This window comes from Trachemys scripta, chromosome 12 (genome assembly GCF_013100865.1).
Source record: "Trachemys scripta elegans isolate TJP31775 chromosome 12, CAS_Tse_1.0, whole genome shotgun sequence".
NCBI classification, from domain to species: domain Eukaryota; kingdom Metazoa; phylum Chordata; order Testudines; family Emydidae; genus Trachemys; species Trachemys scripta.
In genome coordinates, this window is record NC_048309.1 from 30,239,098 (window position 1) to 30,262,311 (window position 23,214).

At 48.8% G+C, this 23,214-nt stretch overlaps 1 protein-coding gene across 7 annotated transcripts in view; it reads right to left on the bottom strand.

Moving 5' to 3' along the window:
• CHD6 (chromodomain helicase DNA binding protein 6) overlaps positions 1-23,214 on the bottom strand; it is a 195,355-nt gene that overhangs the window by 117,066 nt on the left and 55,075 nt on the right. For 5 of the 7 annotated variants that reach the window (XM_034787627.1, XM_034787630.1, XM_034787624.1 and 2 more), the window contains one exon: positions 4,004-4,059. The exons of the other annotated variants lie outside the window; for them this stretch is intronic. In XM_034787627.1, coding sequence (XP_034643518.1) covers positions 4,004-4,036 — 33 coding nt within the window. In that variant the 5' untranslated portion in view covers positions 4,037-4,059. The remainder of the gene's footprint in view (positions 1-4,003; positions 4,060-23,214) is intronic. 7 annotated transcript variants of the gene reach the window in all.

Sequence of the window (23,214 nt, forward strand, 5' to 3'; positions counted from 1 at the left end):
GCACAGACTTCCATGTGTCCTTCCCATTAAGAAACCATGAGGGGAGGGAGGGAAAACAAGCTGCTGGAGCCTTAAACCCAGCAAATAAATCTGTTCCCCACCCCCAAAGCAGTAACATGCATAAATCAGATTCTAAACCCTCACCCCACTCCCACCCCACCAGGACAAGGGCCTCCAGGTTGGGCGTCCCACAAATCACATGGAAAGGTGACAGATTTCAAAGGTTACTCACAGCAGCTGACAAATACTCATTTCTCCTGCATTAACAGGGAAGGAAGGAGACGCAAACACAGCACTAACAAATGATCCACGGATATCAGACCACTTAGTAATATAAATAGTGAGAACAGGTCTGTGTGCAAGGCCTGGCATTTCTAGCCCCCAACCACAACAGGCAAAACAAACCAAGATGACAAAACCTGACTCCTCAAGGAGAAAGGAATCCTATACCAAGAGATCCAGATGACCGAGGAAGACTTTGGAATGCTAAGTCAGGCCTTGCAGTCAACAACTGATAATGTTAACAGCACACCAAGCTTTTCAAATGCACTGGCCAGCAAAGTAATTTGAGATGGGATTTCCAAAGGAAGCAAGCAGTTAGCGAATCCATCTCCAAAGGGAGAAAGCGGCATCTCCTCACCTCAGAGCCTGCAACACATCTGAGCTCAACGTTCTGCCTAACATGTCTCTTTCACGGGCACATGCACACACACCCTGAGACGACAAAGGGGAAAACAGATGTGGATGGGGGACATGTGCAGAAGTGAATGCAGCCCCTGAGCCACACACAGGGCCTGTTAAAACTCTGTGAGTGCCACATCCTCTCCAGAGTCCACATAGAGAAGGCTGCCAGGAGCAATGGCCCTGAGGCTCTACTGGGATGCCACACTGACAGGCGTCTCTATTAGGAGGAGTCTGGTCCACTTGAAAGTGGAAGCTCAGTCAGCTTGAAGGTGTTCCAGCTCAGGGATCCAGCCCCAGGGAGGGGAGGAGAGGAGTGCCGCTGCGCTTTCATCCAGGACTCCCAGCCCCAAAGGCTACACAGGGACCTTCCCTGCAGCCTCACTACCTAGCCCGGGTTTCTTCCAGCCCTGTAGAAATCCCTAAGGCATTTCTGGCTAACAGCTGGACGAGCTGACAGTGCCATGAGACTGGCTGTTCCACACACAGACAGCCCCTTGTATGGCAGAGAGCTGATTGTCTCCCACCCAGGCCATGCTCACCCACAGCCACACCTGGCCCTGGCCTGGCAGACTCTTGGCATTTACTTACTGGCAGAAATGGCTTCTGTTCATGAATTATTTGTGCAGACGAGGATGGAGGGGCTGGGGCCAGCCTGGGCAGCAGGGAACGCTCCTCAGAAGGAGAAGGCCCACCAGCCTAGCACTCCAGGCCAGGCAAGGTATGCCCAGAGAGTGCAGCGCATCCCCCCTGCTTGGCACCACTCAGGCTGCCTCACACTAACAGGCTCTCTGGTTCTCTCTGGCTCTCTGACTAACAGAGCCAAGTGCTGAAGTCTGTAATACTTCGGCCTGATTTCGGTTGTTGGGTTCATATATGGGTGCTGCTAGGGTTGGTGGCCCGTGCTATACAAAGGTCAGACTAGATCAGGGATTCTCAAACTTCATTGCACCCTGACCCATTTCAGACAACAAAAATTACTACACGACCCCAGGAGGAGGGACCAAAGTCTGAGCCTGTCTGAGCCCCACCACCCTGGGTGGGGGACCAAAGCCAGAGGCCCCCCGCCCCGTGCAGGGGGGCCAAAGCCAAAGCTCAAGGGCTTCAGCCCTAGGCAAGGGGCTGTAACCCGTGCTCCACAACCCAAGGCTGAAGCCCTCGGGTTTCAACTTTGGCCTCGAGCGGTGGGGCTCGGGCCCCAGCTTTGGCCCCGGGCCCCAGCAAGTCTAACGGCAGCCCTAGCGACCTTATTAAAACAGGGTCCCGACCCACTTTGGGGTCCCAACCCACAGTTTGAGAACAGCTGGACTAGATGATCTGGTGCTCTCTTCTGGCCTTAAACTCTGGCTGCTGACCACACTATGCCATCCATCCTCATTCTCTGGACTGCTCCTTCCTAGCTAAGGCACAGACGCACTGGGGGGAAAGAGGTGCTTTCCAACACTAGGGTGGTACACCAGCCTCACCCACAGGAACGGGAGCTGTAAGAGATTCACCTCATTCTGGAGAAGCCCCACTGGCTCCCCCACTCCCTCTGGAAGCACCAGCTCCTGCAACACTTTTGTTTGTCCTGGTCTACACTACACCCCTACCCCACACAGAAGCGAAGCTGCCTGCTGCTCTCCATTCTATCTCCATGCACACTCGGGAGCAGTGTCTGGAGGCAGGAAAGCAGGTAGGGCTGTGGGAAGGGCACCCTGCTGCCGTGATTTTCCAGGACAGACAGTAGAAACTTCTCCCTTCTCTGGTACAATAGCAGAGCAGCCCACTCCAAAGCAGAGAGAGCACAGGTCCAGGAGTGGCAATGGGCAGCTCTTGAATGAGAAGATTCTGAGGCAAGTTGCTGTGGAATTACACCAGGAAAAGTAAGGTCAGAACCTGGCCCAATGTCTCTTTGCCTTTGCTCCGGTTGTTCAGGACCCATCACTACAGAAATCCCATCTGATGCTACTGTTTCAAGGGAACACCCACCAGCAATCTGCAAGCTAACCAAACCTGGGAAAAGGCTGCCAACGAGGAAGCATTTTTACCAGGCTCCCTTCCCTTGGTACACATTAAATCTTGCTGGCAGCATGCACTCTGCTGGGAAAGGGCTGAGTGGGCTTTGCTGACTCCATGGGGTGGGTGGTTCACTATCCAAACCAGATACAGTGCACTCCATTTATAAAAATCACTGATATAAGAATCAAACAAATACCATGATCAAAGCCACTGGAACAAAATTATTCCTATACTAACTAAAATACTCCGCTTGTAAGAATCAAATCATCCAGAGCAGATGTGATTCTTACAAAAGGAGTGCACGGTAAAAGGGGGATGGCAGTGGCTGCTTGGAGAGAGAGAGAGGATCTAGCGTGTGGGCTGAGCCGTCCTGAGAGAAGAGCACTAGAAGCAGTGAAGGTGGCTTGAGCTGAGCTTTGTTATTATTCATTTCTTTGTCGTTAAGGCCAGACCCCAGAAAGGGGTTAGCTGCTGCCCTGTGGGCTTTGCTTCTGAGTAGGCTGAAAGAGGCTCCCACTCCCTTTTAGAGATTTATCCCGTTGTTAGATGCTCACTTTAATGGTTTCCCATTAAAAACAGCATGGACACAAATCCATGAAGGGCAGACTGACTTGTTTTACACCCTACAAACACCTTTCACCCCAGAGGCAGAGTCTCTGCACATTGAACAGGTTCTATCCCTTTATCACAGAGCCCAGGGGCAGCTTCTCCCTGTGCAAATAGCAGAGACAATGACCAGCAGCTCATAAATCTCCTCCAGTAGCAGATTTATTCATTCAATTTGTATCGTAGTACCAGATGCAGCAGGTCAGAGTCAAGGGTCAGAGGCTTGGTGGCCAGGATTATTTCTGAACTGGGCAGGGTTCCTGAGCTGGCACTGCAGGCCTCCCCTCCCCCTGCCCCAACCCCTCTCCACTTCCAGCTTTATCTGGGACGGTTATTTATTAGCACTTATTGTAACAACTTTACCGTTTTTTCTAAATCACAGTGATTGTGGAGCCAGACAAGCTGGAATGGTAGGAGCTTCGCTACCCAGGCTAACACAAACAATTAAGTGTGTCTTGTTTATTAAATGGAAAATAAATCCCACTCTCTGCCCTTGCCCCAAGCAGAGATATATATGCCCCAAGCCCCAGTTACATTTCAAAGCACAGGTCCGTGGCCCTGACAAGAGGGGCTGAAAGCTGGAAATGCACACACACCTCTTGGCTACACAACAAACACAGGCTGTAGGTGGGCTTGCTGCAGCCACCACTCTCACACATGACGAGGCACTGAAGCCTCACAGACTGATTTAGGTGAAGGAGAGGGGGTCACAAACCTGCTTTTCTTTCTTCTGTATTTTCATTATCATCAACTTGAGGATGAATGTTACTTCTGCAAAACACAACACAAACACTCACAGTAAAGATCAGTGTAGCATCAGTGCTGGAAGCCTTTCAGCGTAACGCCCCCTGACTGACTGCATGAACCCTAGTGAAACGGGCAGGACAAACCTTAGCCATGCTGGAATATTATTAGCAGGGATGGGGAATAGTATTTACGGTCTACATCTCCTGATAAACAGGCATCCACCAACTTGTCACAGACATAATAGTCACTGTTTACCAGACCTTGACAAAACACAGAGCTTTAGGCCTTGCCCACACACACACATTGTACAGTCAAACCTACGTGAGTTAAATGGTGCAAACAATTCTACGGGTTTGATGCTGGTTACAGCACTTCAGTTTGTGCCTGTAAATTTACCGAAGCAAGCTAAGCAGACATGAATGTCCACATACACACTGGCAACTGTTTAACTAAATCAGCTTAAAATCACACCTCCAGTGAAAGCAGGGCAGTGCTGTGTGTCAAGCAGGACTTCTGCTCAGATGCTCAAAGCCAGCAGAGAGAAGGCAAGTTAACACAGACACCTTCTCAGTTACCGTAGAGACCAGTGCACTACCCACAGAGTGAACCACAGACAGGTGTCATCCACACCAACTTCACTGGAAAGGAAGAACAATTAAAAACCTTGCCAAACGGGGAAAACAAAAGGGAAAGAATCAGAGAGGGCAAGCATGAGTTATAAACCAAGGAGAAACCTCTTCCCCTGTTGTTTCAACAGCCCTTCAGCTCCTTCCTTCTGGTGTGTGTGTTCGTAACCATGCTTTGGAAACCTGGGCTTGAAATTGTTTCCTTATTGAACAGTGCTTGCCTGTTCCTCCCCTCATGCACACGCACACACACACACATTTGTCACTGAAGGGCAGCCCATCAGCAATGGGCTGCCACGATCATGGGCGCTGGACTCCAGATGCTGAGTTAGGAGCAGTGAAGCATTTATTTTGGAAAAAAATATTCAAACCCCAAACCTTCAGCATCGCAGCACAGACTGTGACCCACGCTAGCTGGTGGTAACAGAATTGAGGGGAATGGGGACCAGCCCCATGTCATGACCCCAGAGGAGGAGGAGGAGGAAGGGCCATTAGGGCCATTGACAGGTCCAGGGGAGTAAGCCCAGCCCAGGTCTCTTCCACCCTGTTGCTCAGACAGCTCTCAGACATTTCCAGTGCCGTGTTTGCTGCTGCTGTGGTGGTAGCATGGGCCCTGCCGTAGAATGTTCCTTGTTCAGTGATTCTGGCAACTCTCCCCAGAAGAACACCATCACAGAAAGGAACACCACCACAGCTGTTTGTAACAGTTCACATCTCAGCAAAAGCTGAACAGAATTTCATGGGATTTGGGTCTGTTCTACACGGGGAAAATTACCAGCATAACTATACTGGTATAATTATATTGCTCTTCTTGTTCTGGACTAAGAGTTATACCAGTATAACTGGAGTGGTATAATTAATTATACTGGCAAATTTCTCCACGTAGATAAGCCCAAAGAACAGACACTTCTGTGGCCTGAGGGCCTTTCCCCTGCTGAACATCAAATGCCAGCTGTAAACAATAGTGAGACGAACATTTCTCAAAGAAAAGGTTGCAAGAATCCTTTGTAATGGAAAATATTAGACAACTTGAATATAGGGGTTGCTACCAGCTCTCTCCTTCTCTACTCTAGAGCATTTTGGCATTGCCAGCCCCAAAGCAACCTCCTAATGCACCAGTAACACATCTCCCATCCACAAAGTGCCCACAGCTGTGCACAAATGTGGTGTTTGCACCACGCCTTTAAGTGATTGCACTTGCTCTGAGCACCACTAAGCAACGTGCCCTGCACCATAGGGTAGCACCAGACAGACAGCAAGCGCTGATGTAGTTGTTACTCCTGCTCCCCCTTCTGTGACAGCTCAGAATGCTGGCTCCATCATCCCACCAGCCACTCCCCTGCTAGGGCCATTCACACCCAGGAAAAGCCAAGGTAGTCCCTGGTCACCCCTGAATCTGCCTGTCCCTCCTACCCTGACACTCCCACTGCTGCATAGAATGAACATAAACAAACTGACAAAACTTATTAACAGCTTGAAACAGAACTTTCTAAAATATTTTTGGTCTCAGAGATTCATCTGCAAAACAAGAGACAAAACTCAAAGGCGAGCGGCAGAAACACAGATACAAGAACACACGGACAGGCCCCTTCCCCAGTGGACACATTTTGGTGCCTTGGAAGCCCCACATCCATAAGACTGCGTAAAAGGGGATGTCAGTTGCACACAAGGTTCCCAAACCCCCACCCCAAAGCAATCAGTTATCTCCCTATTGGGCACTGCCTAGTCAGCCCTGTCCCCCTCCCCTGCAGAGATCAATATACCTCTGGGGTCACTGCCTTAGGCAGAGGAGGAGTGATTGAGGGAACTTGATGAACTGCAAGGAGGGGTCTAGAAGGATGTTCTCACTCCAGAACCAGGCCCAGACCATTCCAGGCTCTGGAACCTGGGGCAGAGTAGGAAGGGGAAGACACAAAGGAGAAGGAAATGGTCCATGCAGCTGCCAATAAGGGGGGGGGGGGGGGAATCAAAGCCTAGCAGCCTAACAGAAAGCCAATCTCTGTTCCTCCTGCAGCACTGGCCAGCAGCACCCCTCCAGCCTGGCACTCGGCTGCCAGTGTGAGTAGGGACTCTCCATCTCAGCATTTGCATCACCAATGAAGGGATGTAGCAAGGCCCCTCCCCTGCTCCTCATGCTGCAGAGCAGATCCACATGGAGAAGTGTCCCGTTCACATGCTGGAATACACCAAAACAGGGGGCAGGTGCAGAAGAAAGAGGGCTCAGAAAGTGCCTCTGAAACCTCTGAGTAAGCAACTGTAACCAATGTAGAGTGTTGGGCAGCAACACTGCTTGACAGTGTCAGCTAGCCAGGTCAACTCCTCCTCCTGCAACATGCTCCAGGACACGTCCTGGTCCCTCCAGCCTCCTGGATGTGGTGGGACCAGCACAGTTCTACTTTGCAGGAGGAGGCAGGATTCGTGGAACCCACTGAGCACAGGGTTACAGCCCTGTGCACCATAGAGCTCAGCTCGATGGCAGCTCCCTGCAGCCTAGCACACAGGGGGAAAGGCTGGGAAAGAGCAGGACTAGTAGGTGCTATGTGAATCCACCAGCCATTGCCCACGTGTACAATGTCACCCCCCCAGGAGCTCCACCTTCTGAAGAGCCCTTTGCCAGGCTCATGTATAGGGCTTGGTACAGGCTTTGGGCAGAGGTGTTTTGCTGCTAGACTCACAGGAGTCACTAAGAGGTTTCAGAGTAGCAGCCGTGTTAGTCTGTATCCGCAAAAAGAACAGGAGTACTTGTGGCACCTTAGAGACTAACAAATTTATTAGAGCATAAGCTTTCGTGGACTACAGCCCACTTCTTCGGATGCATAGAATGGAACATATATTGAGGAGATATATATACACACATACAGAGAGCATGAATAGGTGGGAGTTGTCTTACCAACTCTGAGAGGCCAATTAAGTAAGTGAAAAAAAACTTTTGAAGTGATAATCAAGCTAGACCAGTACAGACAGTTTGATAAGAAGTGTGAGAATACTTACAAGGGGAGATAGATTCAATGTTTGTAATGGCTCAGCCATTCCCAGTCCTTATTCAATCCTAAATTGATTGTATCAATTTGCATATCAATTCCAGCTCAGCAGTCTCTCGTTGGAGTCTGTTTTTGAAGTTTTTCTGTTGTAAAATAGCCACCCGCAGGTCTATCATTGAATGACCAGACAGGTTAAAGTGTTCTCCCACTGGTTTTTGAGTATTATGATTCCTGATGTCAGATTTGTGTCCATTAATTCTTTTGCGTAGAGACTGTCCGGTTTAGCCAATGTACATGTCAGAGGGGCATTGCTGGCACATGATGGCATATATCACATTGGTAGATGTGTAGGTGAATGAGCCCCTGATGGTATGGCTGATGTGATTAGGTCCTATGATGATGTCACTTGAATAGATAGGTGGACAGAGTTGGCATCGGGCTTTGTTACAAGGATAGGTTCCTGGGTCAGTGTTTTTGTTCAGTGATGTGTGGTTGCTGGTGAGTATTTGCTTTAGGTTGGGGGGGTTGTCTGTAAGCGAGGACAGGTCTGTCTCCCAAGATCTGTGAGAGTGAGGGATCATCTTTCAGGATAGGTCGTAGATCTTTGATGATGCGCTGGAGAGGTTTTAGTTGGGGGCTGAAGATGACAGCTAGTGGTGTTCTGTTATTTTCTTTGTTAGGCCTGTCTTGTAGGAGGTGACTTCTGGGTACTCGTCTGGCTCTGTCAATCTGTTTTTTCACTTCAGCAGGTGGGTATTGTAGTTTTAAGAATGCTTGATAGAGATCTTGTAGGTGCTTGTCTCTGTCTGAGGGACTGGAGCAAATGCGGTTATATCTTAGAGCTTGGCTGTAGACAATGGATCGTGTGGTGTGTCCTGGATGGAAGCTGGAGGCATGTAGGTAAGTGTAGCGGTCAGTAAGTTTCCGGTATAGGGTGGTATTTATGTGACCATCGCTTATTAGCACAGTAGTGTCCAGGAAATGGACTGCTTGTGTGGATTGATCTAGGCTGAAGTTGATGGTGGGATGGAAATTATTGAAATCATGGTGGAATTCCTCAAGGGCTTCTTTTCCATGGGTCCAGATGATGAAGATGTCATCAATGTAGCGCAAGTAGAGTAGGGGCGTTAGGGGATGAGAGCTAAGGAAGCGTTGTTCTAAGTCAGCCACTTAAGTTAGGAGTCACTAAGGGCTCCTTCGTGGTCTCAGGTTTCTCAGCCCAAACTGGTTCTGCATTCCTCAGCTGAGTACCTGTGCCAGACAAAGCCCCAGGATCAAGAACTTCCCACATGACAAGCAGTGCAGGCGCAGGCATTATGGACTGGCTAGCACAGAGACAAGAAGCAGCTTAACATGCTGGAAGCTCTCTGCTGCTACCTGCCCCAGGCATGTGAGATAAGGGGCTCATTGTTTCTCATTTCCTGGCATCCTAATGAGAAAACACAGCTGTGGCAATAGCTCTGCCCTGGGCACAGCTGGTGAAGAGATGGGTTCAGGGTGCCAGTAGGACAGGCGTGAGCTGGTCTATTTCCATACATCTGCCTGCAAGGCTGTGAGATCTCACTGGGCAATGCCACTTTCCCAATGCGCTCTGCTAGAGCTGGGAATTCAGTCTGCCAGATCCAGTGGGTGAAGCCAGACTCCAGTGCACCACCACTAGCCCAGAGTCCTGTTGCACTGCTAGCAGGGTTAATCTCGCCTCAGAGCGCCAGCGCGGCTTTGGAGAGAGGGAGCTGCCAGGGTAATGGTTCCCCCTCCCTCACAGAGGAGGTGCCCTAAAGCCATTTGAGGGAGTGGCAGGGCTTAACTCTCCTTGGGGTGCGGTCAAGAAGGCGGTCTTGGCCCCTAATTTAAGGCCAGTCCTTGTCCTGCCTGGCTCTCTCCTCCTCCCCTTGTATTGGTGCTTCCCACCCCATCTCCATTCCCCAGTCTTTCCCCATCCCCTGGTTATTCTGGAGATCTCCTCATTCCATGTTTTCCTGCTCCCCAGCCCCCATTCTTGATAGGATGGGGAGTGGGGCTCAGCTGGGCGATAGTTCTTTCCAGATATGAGGAGCCACAGGTTTCCCCTGCACCCTCTCCCATGTGCAGAGGCTCCTATGCTTGAGGCTGGGGACACTGAGCAGGCCTGAGCCTCTTCTCACCCAGGTGTCTTCTCCCACATACGCTCTGTGGGGAGACACAGCTATACTTCCCCAGTAGCCATGGCCATGCCAGAAGTCAGGTGATAACTGGCAACAGGAAAATCATAAACAAACCAGCAAGCCAGATCCTGCTCTGATAACCAGCGGGGGAGGAATCCTCCTCTGAAGAGCAGCCTCCAGACTAGCCTCAGTAGCAGAGAGCTCTTGCATGGATCTTGCTGTCAGATCCGTCTGTTCACCTTGTGGCCACCTGCTGCAAACCCTCCTTCCATTGCATTAGGTTTTCTTTTGCCCATCCCCAGTCCCCCATCCCTGCCGGGGATTTAGTTACAGAAAGAGAACACAGGGCCACCACCTCCTCCTCCCACGCTGCAGCACATCCCCACCCCATCGGCCTTCACCTCCTCCTCCCCCTCCCTCTCTACAAAGGATATGGGAAGCCAATGGGCCCTGCAAGTTGATTCGCTGCTGGCTGCAGGGCACTGGCCTAGTCCGACTCTTACATACCTCGGCATTAACACTAATGCCCCCACGCAGCATGTGGCTGCCAGGCAACCGAACCCTTCCACTAGTCATGCACGGAAGTTCAGACTAAGACCTCAGAGTGAACAAGTCCCATGTTCCCTCCAGGGGGCTAAACCGTGCTCTGGAGGCTCAGGTATTCCCTATTCATACTATTCAAACAGCCTGGGAAAGCGAGCCATGGCTGTGGAGGGCAGCAAGCACAGGGCTCCAGCTGGCAGCATGTACCCCAAACATGAGCCAAACCCTATGCCAGGCAAGCCCACACCTGATCCAGGCACCCTATGCAACATCTGGGGAAGAGAATTTTAACTGTACTTTTGGACAGGAAGCTCACTAACCTCTGCTCCCTGCCTTTTAAGCAAGCCTCCCTTCCCCATGAACATGTGAGTCCCCAGTGGGAGGGATCTTGGGCTGCAAGATGAGCACACCACTGAAGCTGGATGTGTCTGCTAACACAATCAGCAACAAAGCTGACATTCACGTTGCCATCGTTATGTTCCAGAGTTAACTGTCATTCGATTAACTGTTTTTTTCAGGCTCCCTGTAGACAGCACTGCACCTGTTCACACTCAGATGAGCTTTTGAAGATTCATGGATTCCAAGGCCAGAAGAGACCACAGTGATCACAGAGTGTGACCTCCCATCTAACACATGTCAGGGACCTCCCGCAAAATAATTCCTAGAGCAGAGCATTTAGAAGAACATCCCATCTTGAGTGTAGCCTTGTAACCAGAAGTGCTAGAAATCTGTCTGGGTTATGGTTTGTTTTTAAGTGAAAACTTTGGTCCACAGCCATGGAGTGCGTGGTAGGAAATGCACTGGTGTCAATCCACCCCATGCCACAAAGCAGCACGTAACCAATCACTAGCTCTCCAAGCCATTAGCTCTCACAGTGGACAGTGAAACCCAGAGGCCCAGGGCTGATAGTACTATTCTATCTATGACACACACTGGATTGAATGGCATCCCCATGTCTCCTTCCAGCACTGTGCAGATAGTCCTGTGTCTTGCTTTGCCCAGGCACCCAGCAGCAACAAAGCACCCAAGTGATTCCTGCGAATGGAAGAAATATTTTCAACACATGGCAGCATGAGGCCAGGGCACAGTGAGGTGGGTGTGGCATGATTCCCCTCCCATCTTTGGAAAATGGAGCTTTTCCTAAAGTCAGACATATTCCCCTTCCAGAGTCTGTATCACTCCACCAACGCTTCTCCTCCTGCAAGGTCCCTCCAAGCCAGGAGGGAGCTCCTGCCCACCCTCATTAGAGGGTTCCACCCTAGGGCCCCACACCATGAAGTGGGCATCCAGTCCTGTCCCACTCCACCTTCTCTAAAGCTACACCCAGCAGCTTTTCCCTTGGGCTTCTCTGTCTAACTCACTGGCTAACCAACCCGCACCTCCTCAGTGTCCTTGACCCTCCCTTCTTCCATAGCCCCTCTTCAGCTCTTCCATTGAGTCTCTACATGGAGAAACCCACAGCTCTGTCCTCTTCACTGGTCTCCAACCTGAACAGCCCTAGGAGCAGCTCCTGCTCCATCCAGGCACTCTGCTCAGAGGGAAGGAGACGGTTTTATCCCCAGTTCCATTTCCCAGCGTTACTTGCCAGCACCTAATTCCAAGACTTCCCTCTAGATTACAAGTCCCAGCATGCTTTGCTGCAGGGACAGAGCAGTGCTTGATTGTCAGTCTACCTCAAAGGGCCAGCACATCCACTTGTTACAGTACACAGTATGGGAGCAAATCTAGGTGCTCCTAGACCCAGGGAACTGGAGCCCAAGCTCAAAATCTCATAGCTGATGCCTACATTGCGCTGCCAGCACAATATCTCCCCCATGGGTCACCACCGGACCCTCAGACAGCTGGGAATGGTGTTTTAGTCTGGGTAGAGTGCAGCAGCACCAACAGGAGGCTTGAACTATTTCTTTCCCATCATGAAGTGGGATATAATCACTAGTTCTGCTGCAGCTCAGCAACCTGCAGCCCTTCCCATCCACAGTCCCACCAGGCTGTATTGCCCCAGAACTGTATTTTGGGGGTTTGCTCCCCTTCACCTGACTCTGAAGTTGAAGAATGGTGTTTTAACCCTTTGTTAAGTTCCCTGCATCCCTCTGGCAAGGAGTATTTGCCATCCCTGGAATGGAGCTGAAACGAGATGAATGCAGCTGCCAGTTTGACACATTCAGCTAACGGTGTACTGACTTTATCACAGCAAGACATCTGTGTGTAGTTGCACCAGCCAATTCCAGCTCTGGGAACAGCATGTGGCATGTGTCTGCACAGAACAGCCTGCAGGGGGAGCACAGGATGAGATGCTCACTACAAGATCTCGCACCAATGGAATGAATTTGAACAGAACAACAAACAAGACATTGGCAGTCCCTGTGGGTCCTCCCTCCCCTCCCCCATCCCTCACGGTGCAGAATGGAGGAGAGGGTTAGCATCACCTTCCACATTTCATTAGCAGAACTTCTCACTGTCTCACTCCAAAGCCAAGTACGAGAGCCCCCCTGTAAATCTGTAAGGGCTTCAGTAACCCAGCCCTAAATTCTGACCCAGCTTGACTCCTAGAAGCGAGAATACACAAAGCAGGTTCCTCCAGGAGTTCCGCTGCAAGCTCAGGAGCTTCAAGGGAAGCAGAAGGACTCTGAAGCCATCTGCTTTTGCTAGGCATCTGCTTGCAAGGTGGCACTTCAGCAATGCTTCCTGCAAGTAAACACAGATGCATTGCTACGAGCCCCTCAGCTGCCAGCCTAGTCAAGGCTGAGAATATCAGTACTCAGCAATCCAGTGGGCTACTAAGAAACTAAATGGGGTAGTGTTTAGGCTTGTTTTGGTGCAAGAACTATGCTAGATGCCAGTCTGGGTCAGACATGGTTCAACAACCAATGCAGAGGTCCCACCCATCCTCCATTACCCCTCTGTTCAGTCTCTTTTTAACTTCAGCAGCTGCTAGAAGACAAGATAGGGATGTTAAAGGAGAAAGGTTTCCAGAATGCTGTGTGCAGCAAGGAGCTAGCAGACAGCAGTGCAGTGACTGTGAAGGCAACCCCTGCAGCATTTACATGCCCTCAAGGCCAAGGACATTATACCAGCATGGCTTTGCTTCAGTGCCCTTGTCTCACTGCTCCCCTACCAACTCATCTGGCACCTATCTCCACTCTGTCACCCACAAGCGCTGGGTGCTGCTGGTGCCAGAGCCTTCTCCTCTGTAGGTCTCACCTACTTCATCCAGCTCATTTCAGATTGGAGCTGAAACTACCTCTCTTTCCAATGCAGAAATCCCTCAATGTCCCCTCCTGCTCCACTGTCCCCTCCTCACCACATTCAGATTTCTGCAAAGCATGCTTGGAAGGGAAGGGGTTTGCATGAAAGAGCACCACATGATCGTCGAGACCCACCAGCACACCCAGAGGGAACAGAAAGAACTTCAGCTCCTCTCATCAGCAAAGGAAAATCCCCTAACACAGGGGTGAGCCCACGGGTTGGATCCGGCCCGTCAGAGCTTTGGATCCGGCTTGCGGGATAGCCATCCCCGTGACGCACGAGCCCCGCACCACTCCCAGAAGCGGCCAGCACCATGTTCCTGTGGCCCCGGGGAAGGGGATGGGCACAGGGGGCTCAGTGCGCTGCCCTCGCCTGCAGGCACCGCCCCACACAGCTCCCAGTGGCCGGGAACGGGGAACTGCACCCAATGGGAACTTCAGGGGAGGTACAGCATGCAAGGGCAGCACGCGGAACCCTCTCCCCCCTCTCCCCCAGGGGCCACAAGCATCCCAGGTGCCAACCACTTCCAGGAGTGGTGTGGGGCCAGGGCAGGCAGGGAGCCTGCCTGAGCCGCTGCCACCCCGGAGCCCCTCAAGGTAAGCAGCACTGGGCCATAGCCCGCACCCAGAATCCCTCCTGCACCCCACACCCCAGGCCCTGAGCCCCCTAACCCCCTGCCTTGAGCCCCTCCTGCACCCAACCCCCTGCCCTGAGCCCCCTCCCGCACTCTGCACCCCTCCCTGCACCGAATCCCCTGCCCTGAGCCCCCTCATACAGCCCACACCCCTCCTGCACCCCAACCCCTTGTCCTGAGCACCTTCCTGTGCACCACACCCCCTCCCACATCCTCCCGCTCCCCAACCCCCTGCCCCAGCCCTACATTCATGGCCCTGCATGCAATTTCCCCATCCAGATGTGGCCCTCTGGCCAAAAAGTTTGCCCACCCATGCCCTAACAGCACATCAGTTCCCCAGTGCTACTGGGCTGGGTCAGCACTAGGTATGAGCCCAAGCCTCAGGAGGAGACTTCAGAGTGCTAACTGGTGAGCCACAAGGACACCCGAGGAGGATGGCTCCAATGGTGCTGGGAATTGTGGTAATGGACCAAAATCAAGATACTGTGTGGCTAAGGCAGGGGTGGGCAAACTTTCTGGCCTGAGGGCCACATTGGGGTTGCAAAACTGTATGGAGGGCTGGGTAGGGAAGGCTGTGCCTCCCCAAACAGCCTGGCCCCTGCTCCCTATCTGCCCCCTCCCACTTCCTGCCCCCTGACTGCCCCTCTCAGGACCCCTGACCCATCCAACCCCCCTGCTCCCAGTCCCGACTGCCCCGCCCCCAGCCACACCCCCACACCCTGACAGATCCCCAGGACCCCATACCTATCCAACCCCCCCGTTCCCTGTCTCCTGACCCTATCCACACTCCCGACCCTGACCCTGTCCCCTTAGTGTCCCCCGGGACCACCCGCCCCTTAGCCAACCCCCCCTGGCCCCAGCTCCCTTACCATGCTGCTCAGAGCAGCATGTCTGGCAGCCAGAGGTAGACACGCTGCTGCTCTGCTCAGCAGGAGTGCACCACTCCGCCGCCCAGGAGGGACAGCAGGGGAGGGGCCGGGGGCTAGCCTCCCCAGCTGGGAGCTCAAGGGCCAGGCAGGATGGTCCCGCGGGCCGTAGTTTGCCCACCTCTGGGCTAAGGGGAAGGAATCATTCAGGGAAGCACTACCTGCAATCTGATGTCAGCAGAACTGTCACTACAGGGTGTCTCCCGTTCAAACTTATTCAGATGGAGCAGACTGAACAAACAGGGTAGATCTAAATCTTAAGAGCCACAATATTCACGCAGGTTTCCTGGCCAAATTCCATCAGGACAATTGCAGCTGCAACTGGATGTGGTATTTTTCTTCACAGCCCATTCTAAGATCCTGGGTGGCACTCTGTGCACTTTTAAACAGCTGCCATGTTCCACCACAGAGGTAGCAGCAGTCCAGCAGTGAGTGGAGGGATTGCAGTTTCTGTACAGAGATACCTTGTCTCCGGTATGCCCTTATGGTTTTGCAGTTCTTAAGCATAACTGGTTATTGCTGTTTTGAACAGCATTTTTTTAAATTAACAAAACGATTGCATTGAGGTTTGCTGTACACATAACATATAAGCTCCCTGGGATGTTTAAACTGTTATGTCTCTAAGAGAAGATTAGCTAATGCTGTGAGCCCAAAGGAAAACATATCTGTGTTTGGGGGCAGCAGGGAGGAGAAGACAAAAAAGCCCCTCTCTCCACAGTAAACATTTACCCAAATGGGTATTCAATTCAATTCCAATGTCTAATCTATCCTATTTCCCCTTCTCATTCCCACCTCTTCCTCTGACAGTCCTCCCCAGAGTTCACTCAAGATGAAGCAAGTTCAGACATGGTCACCATGCAGGTTCTTGTTGATTAAAGTGTCACTCCATTCTGTGAGCCAACGCTACACTCAGATGAGAAATCCTTTTGCTAGGAGAAATATCTCTATAAGAATCATGAGAATCATCTGGCTGCTCAGCCTTCCACTTGCTGCCAAAACTACTGGAAAGACATGTATGGATTACACACAAATGGCTGGAAATCATCATCATCATCATCAGGTTCAGTGAAGAGAATTCTCTTGCAGCCAATTCCCACACAGATATGGAGAAATGGATGAGGGATTGGCCCATATCCTCCCACTACACACATTGCATGCACTGTGACGCTTACAAGGTCTAAGAGACTAAGAAGCAAAGTATTAGTGCAAATAAATATGGCTTTACGCCAGGAAGATCAACAACAGAGGCTCTTTTTGCACTGAGTCAGCTAGTGGAAAAAGAAAAAAATATTCACATGGTTCCACAAGTTCCAAAGGAAATCATCTAATGGTACATGCGGGAGAAAACGGGTACCAGAACTTGTTCAAGGCACATATGTAGAAGTAACATTAGTAGTCAGAACTTCTAGTGGTGAAACAGATGAACTATCAATAAAGGTGGGAGTATGTCAGGAATCAGCACTGAGCCCTCTCTTGTTTATCCTCATCTTGGATACCCTCATAAAGAACATACAGAAGGAGGTACCTTCGTACATGTTGTTTGCAAATTATATTCTATTCAGTGAGAAGAAAGACAGGCTAGAAGAGCATCTTGATAAATGGAGAGATGTGCTGGAGAGACATAGGCTCAAAATAAGCCAAGGAAAAAGATTATTATAATTATAATTATAATTTCAAAAATGTGAATGCTGAAGAATTATCCATGAAACTAGATGGGCAGACAATACTGAAAATGCAGAGTACCTGGATTCCCAAATCCAGGAAAATGGGGAAATAAAGAACAAAAGTAGAGGTAGGATAATAAATGCTTGGCTCAAATGGAGAGAGATAAGTAGTGTAATATTTGACAGGAAGATACCAGTTATAGTAAACGGGTAAGTCTATAAAACGATGGTCCATCTAGTTTTGATGTATGGCGCTGAGTGTTGGGGAACAAAGAAGAAACATGACCAAATGATCTGTTCCACAGAAATGCAGATGTTGAGAAGGATGAGTAGCAGTAAGCAAGAAAGACCACCTGAGGAATGTGTACGTTACTGACAGGCTCAAAGTAACGCCCTAAATGAAAAACTGAGGGAGCGTAGGTTCAGATGGTTTAGTCATATACAGTAAAAGCAGTCCTGACAACTATGCAAGAGTCCAACAGATCAAGTCTGAAAGAAAAACACAGAGAGAATGACCCAAGAAGAAGTGATGGGATGTCATAAAGGAAAACATGTTGGCATGTGTTTTGATAGACAGTATGGCACTGAACAATGCATTTTGGAGGGAGAGGACTCATAGAGCAGACCCCATTTGATGGGATTAATGCAAGGAAGAGTGACATTTACACAGTATGGGTGTAAATTAGTAGCAACGTATATGCGCCACTTGCACTGATAATGATTCTCCAAGCACAGGGCATGTGTGCACTATATCACACAGAAATTCCTCCTTTCCCCAGGGAACAAAGCTGGGCACACATGTGTAAACACTAAGCCTACTCCTTTGTCCACTGAAGTCACTGACAAAACTTCTACTGACTGAAGCAAGACCAAGGCTAGACATCAGACTGCCATGAGCTACAAGGAAAACTGGTTCTGCTCATCGAGGACGAGGGGGTGATGTGTCAATTTATTCACAATTTATATGGCATGGGCAAATCAGATGGAAATTACATGTAGGTCACAAGTTTATGCCAACATACCATAAGCTGCTCATGCAGTGAATTAACATCTCCTCCTAACTACAGCCAGTGCTTACTTTGGCATCAAAACAGAAAGACAAGACCAGAGATGTATGGTGCCTGCTGGAGGATGACAAGATGGGGGGAGGGGGGAAGAGAGAGAATACATGAGGACAGCTGGTTCCATAATTCTGTTTGTATTCTAGTATTTCTTCAATTTTGGCTCTATGCCAGAAAGCTGAGTTACAAAAGGGAAGAGTGAAGGCTACTTACCAAAGCCTGCTGAGAGCTTGTTTAAACCTGTGTCATTCAGGGTCATGGCACTGAGAGGCGGTGAGAGAACAACCCACTACTTTTCCTCTTTAAACCATTACATATGCACCCTCTTCTTGCGGTGCTGTAGCCATGGAAGGCCACACAAGTTATGTGTCCCAACTTCAGTCATTTCAAAATGACCTCACTCTGGGATCTGCCTCCTTGGCTCTGGGAGCATCTGAACTAGGGTCAAGGGCAGCTTCTCTCCTAACTTTGCTCTTCCCACCTCTCCACCTGCAGTCAGTCAGTAGAACAGTGGTTCTCAAACTTTTGTACTGGTGACCCCTTTCACATAGCAAGCCTCTGAGTGTGCCCCTCCTTATAAATTAAAAACACTTTTTTATATATTTAAAACCATTATAAATGCTGGAGGGAAAGCAGGGTTTGGGGTGGAGGCTGACAGCTCGCGACCCCCCCATGTAATAACCTTGCAACCCCCAGTTTGAGAACCCCTGCAATAGAAAGTGTCACTCCTTTGTTACATGACCATCAGTACTGGGATACCCAGAGCATGTGGAGAACGGAATTCACCCTGAAAAACCCTTTATGAGCAGAGCTAGAGAATATCCCATTTGTCTTCAGGTTGCAGATAGTAACCTGCATGCAAGCAAACAGGCATGCATCTTAATGCAGCCAAATGCTCTGTAGGAACAGAGCAGTTAGACCACCTTTACAGACTCCTGAGGGAATTCTGTGCCAAAAAATTAAAAATTCTGCACACAATATTTTCAAATTTTGCAAAATTCTGCATATTTTATTTGTCAAAATAACACAATATAATCACACCAGTTTCAATTATTTTTGGTAATTTATTTCCAAATACCTGTCAGTAAGTATGTCTGTAACAATACAGACAATAAAAAAGATTCAGGAAATGTTTTGTGACAAATAGATTCCTTACTAGGCATATTAACACAGAACTCTGAGTAATAATTCATTTAAACTACAATACAGAAACATGTTTCCCACACCCCTCAGAAGCAGTGCAAAGGCTTGCCGGAGTCAGGGGTAATGGAAGAGCTGAGGGAGAGGGAAGTAATTGCTGGGAAGGAGCCTAGGTGTCAACTTGGAGGATTGTTAGGAATGGGTGGGAAAAGTATGGAACAGGATTTTGGGGGGTTGGCGAGGAATTGTTAGGGAGTTTCCCCTAGGCAGGCACTAGCTGACCCCTAGCATCTCCCAGTCAGGCACATCTGCCCCCGTACCCGTGTGTTCCTCCACCCCCCCCCCTCAGCCACCTCCTCCCCATCCTCATGTGTCTCTGTGCCCCCACTCAGCCACCCCTTCCCCCATCCGACCCTGCACCTCCACTCCTATTCAGCACCTGCCCAGTCTGTCCTCCCCTACTAGCCCTTATGAGCCATTGACTGACCCCCCCCAGCAGCCCCACGCTGTCTCCCCATATCCCCTGACCTGGCTCAACAGGTCCTGTGAAGAAGGTAGGCTCTTTCTCTTCCCTAGCTGGCCGGGAGCTGCTGCTCTGTTCTAGTACCATAGGGCCCTCTGGTGGGCAAAAGGCAGAACTGCAGCAACTTTCCAGCAGAAGCTTTTTTCTGTGCAAATAATTTAAAATATGCACAGTTCTTTAATTATGAACATATGCAGTGGTGCAGAATTCCCCCAGGAGTACTTTACAGGACAGAAAGTAGGAAAGCAGCAACTCTAAAAAGGACTCAGGGACCACAGTGGAAGCCAATTGAACATGAACTCCCAGTCCGATGTCAGGGCCAAAAGGGCTAATATGATCCTTGGCTACATACACAGGAGATTACGGAGCAGGACCAGAGAAGGAATATTATCTGTTTACAATATTGGTGAAACCATTATCAGGCTACAGTTCTGTTGTTTCCTCTATATGTGTACGTGCCTATACAGATGCTGAGAATACATGTGTAGATTTTCCCTTGGTAAAGACTAAGTGCAAAAAGTTCTTGCATTTAGCTCTGAGCACATCGAGTGCCGTGATGTAGGACTAACCCCTATGTTAGTTCTGTCTCCCACACAGCAGAGCCTCCCTTGCTGGTTGGCAGCTTCCTTACTCCAGGGGAACATGGCTGTAGTTGGAGGCCCTGGTGACAGAGGAAAGGTGAGTGCTCAGGTAGCAAGGACCAGTCCCATGGATGGCTTTGAATAACCAGAGAGAGGCCTTAAGCTGGACTCAATTTGGGGGGGACCCAGTGCAAAGCAGAGGCCTGGATGATGTACATACAGCTACCTGTGCTCCTAAGCACATGGCCTACTTGTTTTGTACCAGCTGGAGTTTTTTGGGGGACATGGGGCTTCATTCCTACTCAGATATGGCTTAATTACCAAGATAAAAGTCACCATGAGATAGCAGTGTGGGGATGGGCAGGCATGGGTCTTAGTCCAGCCCCTAGTGCACATGGGCTCACACAATGTGTCATCACCACAGCTGGACTAACTGCCAGCCTAGCCAGCTGCCTCAGCAGAGTGGCCCAGGAATCTGAATGACCCTCTTCTTCCTTCCAGAGCAAAGGAGAGCTGAGGCAGGGCAACATCAGGGGGCTAAACAGGGCAACTCAGGGGAAGCCTACCCTTGAGGTGACCACACTGACACTAAGGCGCTCTCTCTCTTAACCGTGCTGTAGGGTATTCCTGGCCTCCTGAATAAATCCACAGCTAACCAGGCCTTGCCCACTGACATAATCACCCCCACACCCCCAGGATTCTGTACTCTGGAGGCAAGAGCCTCTCCAGGTGCTTGCTCAGGTGGAGCTGTTGCTACGTGATCTTTGCATTAACACACCATCATGCATGCAGTTTTGGCAGCCTATGTTAAATACCCAGTGGAGAAGGAGAATTACAGTGCTGCCACTTAAGCAGTTTGCTAACCTGATCATTTCAGAACTGTGTAATAATTACACATTATGTCATTAATTACACACATCAGTGGGACACACCAGGCTGGAATGATTTAAAAATCAAAAGGTATTTAAGTCAGAGTTGAAGCATGACTTAGAATCAGCAAGCAGAAACCTTGATTTTAAATCATGTTTACATTTGCACTTTTTATTTTTTTCCAAGAAAGGTTGAATTTCTGTTGGTTGGTACCCATTAAAACATGGTGATTTACAACTAAATATAGCATTTATGCTAAATTTAGTGCTTCTTTGTGCTAACTATAGCTATACACATTTACTTAACCAAGTATATAATTTAACTTACATTTATCCAGATTCTTAATTTTTACATTTTTCTATAATGGCAGAAAATGGGGAATGATGCATTTCTTGTTTAACAGATCAATTTTTTACCTGTGATTTGTATCAAGCTTTATCTAAATGGAAATCCAAATTCAATTAAAAATACACAAAAATAGCATTTTCCTTTATTTTTATTAAATAAAATTACCTTAAATGTGAGGGTGCACAAGAAAAAGTTTAACATGTTTAATAAATTAATAAGTTTTTAAATGCAAAAACAACAATAGTATTATTTGTATTTTGTGAAAAGATTGTTTCTGGTCACCACACCCTTGGAGATGTTAGAACTAGTAGATTTCAACTTCTCACACCCAGTTTTTATTGATAGATTAAAAAAGGAAAACAAGCTTTCCTCTTTTTCAACTCCCACCTGGTTCCTTAACTTATGAATTGGTCATTGAACTTCTTCTGGCATATGGTTTCTGACAGCACCAAACAATACATTAGCAGTTGGGTAAGTGACACAGCCACTCTATCACAGCAGCCTCATCCAGAATGCATCCATTCACCATCAAGATGATAAAAAGAACAGTCCATAACCAGATGCAGTTTGTTCTTGAGCTCCAGAGGCAGGACAGGAAGTTCAAGAAGCCCCAACAGTAAAGATACAAGTTAAATCACCTGTGACCACAACGTATCCTGTTGTAACAAGGAAGGCTTTTTCAGTTCATAGGGTTGTTCCAAGGGGCATACGAGAGCTCATCCAGAGAGACTAGGAAACACAGATCTGAGTTGTCTATGTTCCCACAAATGTGCCATTGATCTAAAAATATAGTCCCATACCACATCTTGCCACTGTATCTTAGAAAGGCCCTGTCTGATGAACTATCTGAGAAACTCAATTATTTCAGAAAAGGGGCATCTTGACTTTAGCTAGCGTTTTTGATGTGGCTTTGAGATGGAACTGTGAAGTAAACTTTCGTGATAGATGTCTGGGCATAGTAATGTGGCCAGAGCCCTACCTTCTTACTTAAGCATGAGGGGAGCAATGACAGCCAGTACCAGTCATTGAACTGAACTCACTGAATAAACTGAAATGAAGAAAATATTCTCTCTGTAGCTGCAAAAGTCCACCGCTGTGAAAAGCTTCAAACAACTCTGGTTCCAGATGCTTAGTCAGTGACTTCCATGAGTTCAGGAAGTTGACTTTGTTTAAAAATTGGCAGCAAACATGTACTGCTTAATAGTTTATTACTTAATTGATATTTTAATAGATTATAAGTAGTTTAGGTCTTAACATATGTTGTCAATTTCAAATGTCATTTTAAATGTTTATTTAAAAAAAATAAACATTCAATTTAAATAAAAAGAATCAAATCAGATTTTTTAAAAAAGCACTGTTTTTTATCCACCCTGGGACCCATTCTGTCAATCACCTGATATGTTACAAATACGCCCAAGGGTGGGCGGGGAGAAGGACCTCTGGAGCATGCAGAGCATATGAACCATCTCCACATCTGCCCTTTGTTCTGAGAGTGTCATGTTTCCTATTGCCCCAGGGCCTCAGCCCCATGCTTGCCTCATGGGTTGGTACCCTTTTGCTAACACAGCATCTCCCGTTGGGGAACACGAATGTGCACCCTCTTTGAGAGTACCTCCATGCTGGCATGCAACTATATTGAGATCCTCACTTAATTAGCCAGGAAATAGCTAGTTAAATATGTGCAGATTAACCAGAGACTCTAATCTCAAATGAGACAGCCCAATTTTCTAAATGAGCTTACGGTTTTCATATAGAGATCAACATGTTCTCGCTACTGCATCATGTAAGGGCACCTGAGTTGTTTGAGTCAGCTTTATTGCCACTGGCACAAATAAGGAGTTTTATGCTCCATTCTCAAGTTCTTATGTCTTTTTAACCCAATGTAATTTATG